Source organism: Etheostoma spectabile, unplaced genomic scaffold (assembly GCF_008692095.1).
Source record: "Etheostoma spectabile isolate EspeVRDwgs_2016 unplaced genomic scaffold, UIUC_Espe_1.0 scaffold00008245, whole genome shotgun sequence".
Taxonomy (NCBI): domain Eukaryota; kingdom Metazoa; phylum Chordata; class Actinopteri; order Perciformes; family Percidae; genus Etheostoma; species Etheostoma spectabile.
In genome coordinates, this window is record NW_022603573.1 from 12,501 (window position 1) to 23,446 (window position 10,946).

The 10,946-nt window shown below is 41.0% G+C and overlaps 1 protein-coding gene and 1 long non-coding RNA gene across 2 annotated transcripts in view; both read right to left on the reverse strand.

Moving 5' to 3' along the window:
- The window catches only part of zfc3h1 (zinc finger C3H1-type containing), a gene marked incomplete at its 5' end in the record, with an annotated part of 10,714 nt that extends 9,097 nt beyond the window's left edge, over nt 1–1,617 (reverse strand). The window contains 3 exon segments of the mRNA XM_032508537.1: nt 676–853; nt 1,261–1,389; nt 1,516–1,617. Coding sequence (XP_032364428.1) covers nt 676–853; nt 1,261–1,389; nt 1,516–1,617 — 409 coding nt within the window.
- Nucleotides 1,618–4,478: 2,861 nt separating this feature from the next.
- LOC116678817 (uncharacterized) lies at nt 4,479–6,356 on the reverse strand. Its single transcript, XR_004329401.1, has 3 exons — nt 6,331–6,356; nt 4,736–4,752; nt 4,479–4,663 (listed from the first exon to the last, which is right to left on the reverse strand). It is a non-coding gene; the product is annotated as an uncharacterized LOC116678817 (long non-coding RNA).
- Nucleotides 6,357–10,946: the final 4,590 nt, after the last annotated feature.

The window sequence follows — 10,946 nt, forward strand, 5'->3', positions numbered from 1 at the left end:
CCAATAAGAACCTGTGGTGATGACATCACCATCCAACGGCTTTACAGCCAATAAGAACCTGGGGTGATGACATCACCATCCAACGGCTTTACAGCCAATAAGAACCTGGGGTGATGACATCACCATCCAACGGCTTTACAGCCAATAAGAACCTGGGGTGATGACATCACCATCCAACGGCTTTACAGCCAATAAGAACCTGGGGTGATGACATCACCATCCAACGGCTTTACAGCCAATAAGAACCTGGGGTGATGACATCACCATCCAACGGCTTTACAGCCAATAAGAACCTGGGGTGATGACATCACCATCCAACGGCTTTACAGCCAATAAGAACCTGGGGTGATGACATCACCATCCAACGGCTTTACAGCCAATAAGAACCTGGGGTGATGACATCACACGCTGTTCTAGGGTCAGACTGGGACATCTGATTGGTTGGAGACATTTTAAGGTGTTTCCATTCATTTACACTGAATCACACAACAGAAGTCTACCATCACATGATCAATATGGGACAACATCACATGATCAACATGGGACAACATCACATGTTGCGCGCACACACACACACACACACACACACACACACACACACACACACACACACACACACACACACACACACACACACACACACACACACACAGTGATGAGGCTCCTGGGACTCACGTCTCGTTCTGGTTCAGGTACTTGAAGGCCAGTTTGATCCACAGCTGCGTGTCTCGGGGACTCTCCAGGACGCTGGTCTCCAGGTTGGAGATGTCGTCCGTCTCGCTGATGAAGTAGCGTTTGTCCTCCGATGTGACGCAGACGTCCAGCGCAGACAGGCTGGCACTGGAGACGCCGTCTGGACACAGAGACACAGCGTCTTCAGTCTCATATCCAGAGATAGATGGATATATAGATAGAGATAGATAGATAGAGAGATAGAGGGATAGACAGACAGATAGAGAGATAGATAGACAGATAGAGAGATAGATAGATAGATAGAGAGATAGACGGATATATAGATAGAGAGATAGAGGGATAGACAGACAGATAGATAGAGAGATAGAGGGATAGACAGACAGATAGATAGATAGATAGATAGATAGATAGATAGAGAGATAGATAAAGGGGTAGACAGATAGATAGAGAGATAGATAGATAGATAGAGAGAGAGATAGACAGATAGATAGAGAGATAGATAGATAGATAGATAGAGAGAGAGATAGACAGATAGAGGGATGTGTGTGTCTCTGTGGGCGTCCTCACCGTGTCTCCCAGCAACCAGCTGTCCTCCTGTAGACTCGTCCTCGCTGTGGTCCTCGTCCTGCAGGACGCTCGGCGCCGACGGCTTCGGACGCCAGCTCCTCGGGTCCTTCCACGTGGTGAAGGGAGGCACTGCAGAGTACACACAGTACATATTATAGTACTATAGTACTATATACCTGTATACAGTCATAGTAAGGTACGTAAACAGGTGTTATATATATATATTCTATTCCTATATTATATTATTTTCTTCACCGTGTCGTTTGCTTTCGTTGACCTTGCTGACGAGGAGGACGGCCTTCTGGTCCACGCCCATCCGGTCCCGGTTAGCCCCCAACAGCTGCTTCATGTACTTCTCTACACACAGTACACATAGTACACACACAGCTGCTTCATGTACATCTCTACACACAGTACACATAGTACACACACAGCTGCTTCATGTACATCTCTACACACAGTACACATAGTGCACACACAGCTGCTTCATGTACTTCTCTACACACAGTACACATAGTACACACACAGCTGCTTCATGTACTTCTCTACACTAACATACATGTGTGCGCGCACACACACACACACACACACACACACACACACACACACACACACACACACATTCCTGTATGAGCTTAAAGGTGAGGACCGGGTAAAACAGCCAGTGAAGTGAGGACCACCCTTTCTGCTATACTTACAGACAATCTAATGCTATATTTAAACACTAGATGTCTCCCTGACTCAGTTTATCACCTCAGATTATTTTTAAAACAAAGAATAAGACCCGTCATTCTATCACTGAAGTGAGGACCATTTCTAGGGGGCGCTATTGGGTTCAGTTCAGGCTAGACTATTTAAACTATCTTCTTTGTTATTATTAGTTAGTTGTTATTTTCTACCATTTTATGTTTTAGAACAGATAAATAATGTAATAATATATATAATAATTGAGTCTTTGAAGAGTTGCAGTTTGAGGTTCATATACAGAAGCAGAATATATACTATTTAGTGATGTGACCATTGATCAGACTACTGCACAAAGGCACGGATGCATTTCTGAAATAAAGTAAAGCAAGAAAAACATTACGTGATAACTCCAGTTATCAGAACATTTATTTCAGTTTTGTTCAAACCTCAACTTTGAGAATTTGCTTTCTTTTTTCTCATTTATGATAATAAACGTGTCACAACAACTTTCATCTGGACAATTAACCCTGAAGACAACATTAGCCTTTGTTTTAGGTTATTAATATGAATGTAAATATGGAGCAAAATGTGAGAGCACGCAGATTTGATGTTAGACATCGTAGAAAAAAATCTCTACTCATTTCCCCCCCCCCCCACTTCATTCACTTATCCATCAACCACAACTCAGTGATTCAACCTCTGGAATCTGTCGCTGCAGCTTCTCATATTATATTATATTATAGTATATTATATTATATTATGTTATAGTGTATTATAGTATAATATGTTATATTATATTATATTATAGTATAGTATAATATGTTATATTATATTATATTATATTATAGTATAGTATAATATGTTATATTATATTATAGTATAGTATAATATGTTATATTATATTATATTATATTATATTATAGTATAGTATAATATAATATGTTATATTATATTATATTATGTACTCTGCAGTGTGCTCTCTCCATCACACAGCAGCGAGTCTGCACATCGACTATTGCAACACTTCTTGATCCATTTGCTATAAAACTAATTTGCACCTGTGGACTTAGTCTGTGGAGCTCTGTCCAACAGGACGGGGGGACAGCAGGGTCTCTATCGCTGGGTGAGGGACAACTCTGTCCAACAGGACGGGGACAGCAGGGTCTCTATCGCTGGGTGAGGGACAACTCTGTCCAACAGGACGGGGGACAGCAGGGTCTCTATCGCTGGGTGAGGGACAACTCTGTCCAACAGGACGGGGGGACAGCAGGGTCTCTATCGCTGGGTGAGGGACAACTCTGTCCAACAGGACGGGGGGACAGCAGGGTCTCTATCGCTGGGTGAGGGACAACTCTGTCCAACAGGACGGGGGGACAGCAGGGTCTCTATCGCTGGGTGAGGGACAACTTTGTCCAAGGACGGGGGACAGCAGGGTCTCTATCGCTGGGTGAGGGACAACTCTGTCAGACAGGATGGGGGGACAGCAGGGTTCTATCGCCTGATGAGGGACAACTCTGTCAGACAGGATGGGGTGGGACAGAAGGGTTTCTGTTGCCAGATGAGGGACAACTCTGTCCAACATGACGGGGGGACAACAGGGTTCTATCGCCAGATGAGGGACAACTCTGTCCGGTTATTTATGTAGCATACAAGCTAGCGTTAGCTGACTAGCAGCCAGTCCGCTTCTAAATACCATAAATACCTTTTAATTATCTCAACACTTATAAAAGTCCCGGGTTGGGCACCAGGTCCTGCAGCCCCAGGCGGAACGCCGTCTGTTGGGGGGGGGGGGCAGCGTGGAAACACCACTAGAAAGATCCCCTGCCAACCTCGACGTGATCTAATACCACTGACGACTGTCCATCTGCGGCTGCAGGACCTGGAACCCCCCCCTCAGTGTCCCAGTGTGACTGTTAAAGTGTTGAAATAATTAAAATGTATTCACAGTATTTAGAAGTGGACTGGCTGCTAGTTAGCTAACGCTAGCCTTCATGCTACACAAATAAGCCGGACTGAGTTGTCTCTCATCAGGCGATAGAAACCCGGCTGTCCCCCGTCCTGTTGGCTCAGAGCTCCACAGACTACAGACTAAGTCCACAGGTACAAATTTTTGCACCAAATGTATCGCAAGAAGAGTTGCAGAACTCGAGAGCGCAGACTCGCCACTGTGTGATGGAGAGCACACTGCATACAATATAATATAATATAATATAATATGATATATTATGAGAAGCTGCAGTTACAGATTCCAGAAGTTGAATCACTGAGTTGTGTTGTACTGGAAAAGTTCTGAAGTGGGGGAAATATATTATATTATATATATATATATATATATATATATATATTATATTTCCCTTCGTAGTTTCTCTTTTCTGATATTTTATAAAACAAAATATTTGTGCAATTAATAGATTTTTAAAACAAAGGCGTTATTGCTATGGTTTTGAGAACTGCCCCGACAACTAGAACACAACATTATATTGCACAACACAGATCTTCAAAGATGAAGCTGCCGTGTAGCACCCTTCCGGTTTAACTTAACATTTGTGTTGTACACAAACTTCTTTACATCCTTCCAGGACCTTTGACCCAAGGCTTCCTCCTCTTTTATGCATCACATGCAGTGTTCTTTACCTGGAAGGCGGCGCTCTGCTATAAACTTTGCCATGTGTTTGTTTACCGCACTCCTCTCTGCTTCCTTCCACGGTCTCTTCACCTTTACTCCTCTCTGCTTCCCTCCACGGTCTCTTCACCTTTACTCCTCTCTGCTTCCTCCACGGTCTTTCACCTTTACTGTGGGCGGCACTACAGATGACAGAAAAGACGATGGAGATAGTGTGACCTTAAATACATACATCTCAGTGGAGATTCAGTAAAGCATCTATTACTGGCTTTGACGTTAATTCTAAGTAAATATTTGACATACATACAATTTGTTCTCCAGTACATTCAATTTAAACATAAAAATGCATAGTACATTGAATGCTTATTTCAGGTTTATTTAGAGTAGGCTTACAAGCTGGTACACCGGGAGCACACATCTAGTTAATGACTGGAAAACCATTTGTATGATTATAAAAACCCCTTGACTCTATGACTCTACAGCAAGTTCAGAAGCTTTCCTGAATCAAAGCGTACGCATTGTTTTTTGTTAATGATCAAGATAAGACTTCATGAACATAACCTGTAGCCTGCTGTTGTCTATGGGTGGAAGACTGCAAATATTAAATACATGATTTTGTTAACCTGATGTTTATCGGTCCAATTACTTTTGGACCTCAAACCTTGGGCCTTGTGTGTTAAAGGGTTATGGTTAACACAAGTCTTTAATAGATGCAAACCTATTTAAATGAGCTGAGACTTAGCACTTTATTTGTGTCAAAGAACACAAAAAGTCAACTGTCCAAATACTTAGGGTCTGGACTGTTTAGCCTTATTTAGAACCGTTTTAAAGAACTTACCCTTTGCTTCCACGTTCTTGGTCTTGTTACGTCTTTTCTTCTTCTGTGAGGGCCTCTTCACCAACCTTGTTCCTGGACTCAGATCTAGAACTGTAGCAGACAATCATTAGCACCCGTTAGTTAATGAAATCTCAGGTATGATGAATAATCAGGTTCCATTTGTAAATAAATGCTGACAGTAAAACATAACTACTACAATCTGATAGCTGACTACTAGCACTTATATTTCAAGAGGTCAAAACTGTAAGCAGCAGTGTGTACTAGGATATTTCAACAATATATTACTATCATATGATACTATCATAATTGCCAAAAGGCAGGAGTTCTGGTGAATTTCATAATAAATACCATTTAACTCACCATCTACATCTGAACTCCCATCTCCACTGAGGGGCTCTAGTCTCCTTTTGGGGGACAAGAGGTCAGAACGTCCATCTGAAAAACAACAGCAAACAAAAACATGACAACTCATCCTATGCAGTGTATGAAAGGACAACCTAGTGAAAGCAACTGTATCTGCAATATGATTAATATTGATACATGAGAGTTTACACTAGTGGATATGCACTGGTGTCACTTTTAAAGTCACACTAGCCTCTTCCAACCACTCTGAGTAGCCTGACAAACCCATTACTGCTACAATAATTGTGGCGCCTGTTAAAATATTCATATATTTTTCTGATTTCTGTTTTAAAAAGCAATAAAATAACTCTAGAACATATGTCTAGAACACTGTTTTGTGCCTGTAAATGTATGCAGTTTGCCCGGAGGGCACACAGCACAATTCCTGCTTTCAAAATATCAAGTGACATAAAGGAATTAATGTCCCCAACCCATTGCGTGGCTTGCAGACAGTCACAGAGAGCGTTCAATGGTAGCTTTAGAAGTATAAACCTTTTTAGCCCAGTTTTTAAGAACTTACCCATTGCTTCCACGTTCTTGGTCTTTTTACGTCTGAATACGTAATGAATAATCCGGTTCCATTTGTAAACTACATTCTGATAGCTGGCTACTAGCACTTATATTTCAAGAGGGCAAAACTGTAAGCAGCAGTGTGTACTAGGATATTTCAATATTATATTACTATCATATGATACTATCATAATTTTCAAAAGGCAGGAGTTCTGGTGAATTTCATAATAAATACCATTTAACTCACCATCTCCATCTGAACTCCCATCTCCACTGAGGGACTCAAGTCTCCTTTTGGGGACAAGAGGTCAGAACCTCCATCTGAAAAATAACAGCAAACAAAACGTGACACCTCATCCTATGCAGTAAATGAAAGGGCAACCTAGTGAATGCATTAAACTTTATCTGCAAAGGTGATAAAATTATTGAGACATGAGAGTTTACACCAGTGAGTATGCACTGGTGTCACTGTTCAAGTCACAGTGTTTATACACACGTATAAGCATATACGAGCATGCCTATTATATTCAGTTGTTGACCCTGTCGGAGGTCTTAATTCAATCCTGTGTATTAGCACTGAGGTAATATTTAGAGATAAGTACTGAACTGCGTTACATTATAGGTGTTCCTAACATTCTGACCACCTCATGCATGTAAATATGGATATTGATAAAATTGAGTGACTACTTAACAAATGTATGTAAACATTAGAAGAACATTTGAAGGTGGAGCTGGCTTTAGAATTTGGTGCTTTTGGGCCTTTTTTGCCACACAACCCTCTGACTCTGAATCTAAATCCAACTGTGACACTGTAGCTCTGGCTCTAGCACACTGGCCGCAGGTCAGAAGAACAAGTGAATAGTTTGCTTCTCATTGTTTAGACGCATGTAGCAAGTATCTGTATTGGTCTCCTTTCTACAGACATTTGCACGCCGATTATCTGTAGGACCTTCCCTCTCAGCACATTAGCCACTTACAGTGGCCATTCCCAATCCTTCTCACACTCATTGGCCTCCCTCTATGTTTAACATCTAAAAGAAAAGGGGAATATTTACTGGTTGCATATGTGCGACTGGATTTAAATATAGTTGCACACTGAAACTTTTGGTAGCAGTCTGGAGCCCTGGGATACTGTGTGTGGACTAGGGCAGCAACCCACAATTGTTTTCATTATCGATTACTGTCTCTTAGTGAAAGATGACAATATGAGACTGTTATAGTTTTATAGACCAGATTGTCAAGAGGGCCTTTTCCTTGAAAAATACTACAGTTGCTTGACTGATAGCAATCTAAAGTATTAAAATGTTTTTTGCAAGACAAGAAAACCGAGCAAGACGTAACAAGATATGTCACAGTGCATACATACCAAGACAGGAGGATCAATTGTGTCTTTCCCATGAAGGTGGAGGCCCCTTGTTCCATTGTGTACAGAAAGCTTTCTTATGTAATCTGGGTTCATCTTGCTGCATAATTCAGACCCAGAGGAATCACTTCCTGACTCCTCAAAGTCACAGTCCAACTGTAGTAAAAAAGCATAATCATGAGAAAGACATCCCATTCACTTTCAAGTCCAACTTTACAGAGCCATGCAACTATAGTTTTCTTAAAGATTGACTGTTCCACTGACATCAGTTTGATATTTAACAAAAAAGTAAGAACTATTTGTTTGGAAATAGCAGACATCTAGCATACGGTTTTTGGATGTATGTCAAATGTTAAAAGTTTGTGTTTTAAAAATGTTTGTCACAGTCAGACGTAAGAAAACATGCCAATACATGTGTGTGCAACTAACTTCCTTTACCCACAGTCAGAACACCATCAACACTTAAACAATGGGTTTTCAGATCTGCATGAACAGATAACAAGCCTGCTATTTTTACTCAGTACTAATTCATCCAGCACAGTCTAAGTAATGCATCCTTTCACTTTGCAGTTTTGTGATCCAGTGTTGGTTATGTGGATATACAGTCATTCATGATGTTGGATATGAGTGGTGATAGTGGCTATGCTGAGGTTTTTTTCCAGAAAATAGTAATACTAGCTTAACTAATAACAGGGCTAGAATCTTAAAGCGCCATATTCTGCTCATTTTCAGGGTCATAATTTTATTTTGAGGTTGTACCAGAATATGCTTCCATGGTTTCATTTTCAAAAAACCCACATACAAAACTTCCTGTCCCTGCAGAACAGGGACAGAAAGTAGTTCTTTTGGAGATTAGGTCAACTAGTGGATGTTGTAGCAGTGTTTTGCCATTGAGAACGAGCTAGCATGCTAGTGCTAGCATGTCTTACAGTTAGCCACCTGGTCTCGGCTAGTGATGTAGAGAGCCGTGCAGATGTTGATCAGCTCCCCCGAGACTGAAGACAGAGGACATTCAGAAACCGTATCTCACTCAGAACACCATGGATAGTTATTCTCTCCAAGTTTGTATGTGTGTAGAAACACAAAAGACACAAAATAACAACCCAAATACCTGAAAAAGTTATTTTTTCATAATATGGGCACTTTACGTATTTTACAATATGTGCTACAATTAGATAACAAACAATTCTCAGTGCATCTTTGTGCATATCGTTAATATGTAAAAATAAGCACACATTGGCTTTTGCTGCTCTAGAAGCTGGCCCCTCCCCCTCACCCTGAGGACCAGAGAGCAGCCGAGCTTTGGCAGCTGAAATGTGCATACAACTCAGACCCACAAACATGTGCAAAGTAGCACTACTTTGGACTGTCTTGGCTTTCAATAACAAACAACAATTCCCAAATTCAGGACATTCCTAAATCCCACACTTATAACGCACAACCAGAAAACAAGTGCATACAGAGCGTGGTGCCTCTTATGGTCAGGCTATTTATCTTATAAAGCAAGACATGTCTGTATACGTGTGTGTCCATATTTGGGGGAAGGTATCCGCACTTCAGCAGACGTCACATGCAAAACGGTTTAAGAAATGTGGGGGGAGTCTTTTCCTGTTATTGTATAAATTGCTGTGAGCTGTCAGAACATAACGTAGCCTAATCTCTGAATTATTCCTTCAGAGCGCTGCGCAATACGAAAAATATCAGAGTTGAACTAGGCAGATACATCCGTTTTCATCAGACTCACCCTGGGTCGAGTTAATTAAGTCACCAAAATACCCTCTGTCACTCTCTGTCTGCACACACACAGAAATGGTCTGGTTTTGGTGGTTGATGAACGCAGATATTTGCTAATTAGCTATCATAACGGACCGGGAGGGTAGCATACTGCCATGACCTCATGATGCTTATGTCTGATTACTCAACATTGTCATTGTGATATTTTGTGATTGCATTCTGAATCTACAGCTCTCTGTCAGGTAATACTGTAGTACAATGTCTTCCTCTGATGTAGAAGTAGCCTACACTGTAAGTCAATAGTCGGCTGTACAGTGGTTGCATATTGAGTGGTTTGGAGTAAATATTTTATAAAGACACATACCTGTGTTTTTCTCACTCCCATCAATTTATGGACCTAAAACCAAAAAGAAGATTGAAACTTTAAACGAGCCATAAGAGCACCGCTCCTTAGATTCAAAATAAAAACTGTTTGACTGTTAAGCATTATCTGCAGTGTCTCTGCTGTAGTGTCTTATAACTACATTTAAGTATTACACTCTTTTTTTCCCCCCACAATGTCAGTGATAGCCCATAAACATAATTACTTGTTAAAGACTATAGCCTGTTATAGCACATAAAACACTTCTCTTCAATAAACCCCTTCAAGTATTCTACAAACTAAGTCTTTGAAAAACAAATCAGACTAGATATAAAATGCTTGAAACAGTTTTAAATGGAGTTATACTGTGTCCACTTCATTTTCAGAAAATATATATAAACTGACTTTAAATGGTGTCACTGCAATGTTTGTTAAAAGCTGATAAATCTCTAAACAAATATATGTTCACATAGTTATAACAAAAATATAGTGCATGACAATTAAGTTAGTAGTTAGAATTACTAGAACTGGCAACTCTGTTCTGCAATAAAAAGTCTAAACGGTGCCAAATAATTTAGCTCAAACCACATTAAGTGACATGTGGAGGCTCAAAATTAGAATAAGACAGATCTTACCTGCACAGAAAGTTTAAAAGTCGCTTTTTCTTAGCTGAGTCGCTCCAGTCTTTCAAAGCTAGCACGCCGCTAGCAGGCTGCTAGCAGGCCGCTAGCTGTAGCGTCTCCTTCCAAGAGTTGTGCTGCTGCAGCCTTGAAACCTGTCCACACCCTCTCCGCCTCATGCCTTAGCTCTGAGCTTCAGCTCCGCGTGCAGGTGGGGGAAGGGCACTTTCTGTGAGACCTGCAGGTGACCTGCTCTCACAGAAAGCTGCCCTTCCCCCACCTGTTCGTCTGAGTGGCTGAGAGCAGGGGGGGGTGGCCCCTCCCCCTGATGGGCCATTAATAAGTGGCAGTTGCAGCAGCAGAAAGACCACACAATATTCACCTCTGACTCTCAGGCCTGTTTTACAGGCTGCAGGGTCAGAAATCACTACTATCACTGCAAAATCCAACTTTAACATTAAGGTCTCGCTCTTCAATGTAAAGTTTAATCATATATATTATTTTAAGCGTGTTTGAAGAAGTACTTTTTACTAAGTAAAATTTAAAAA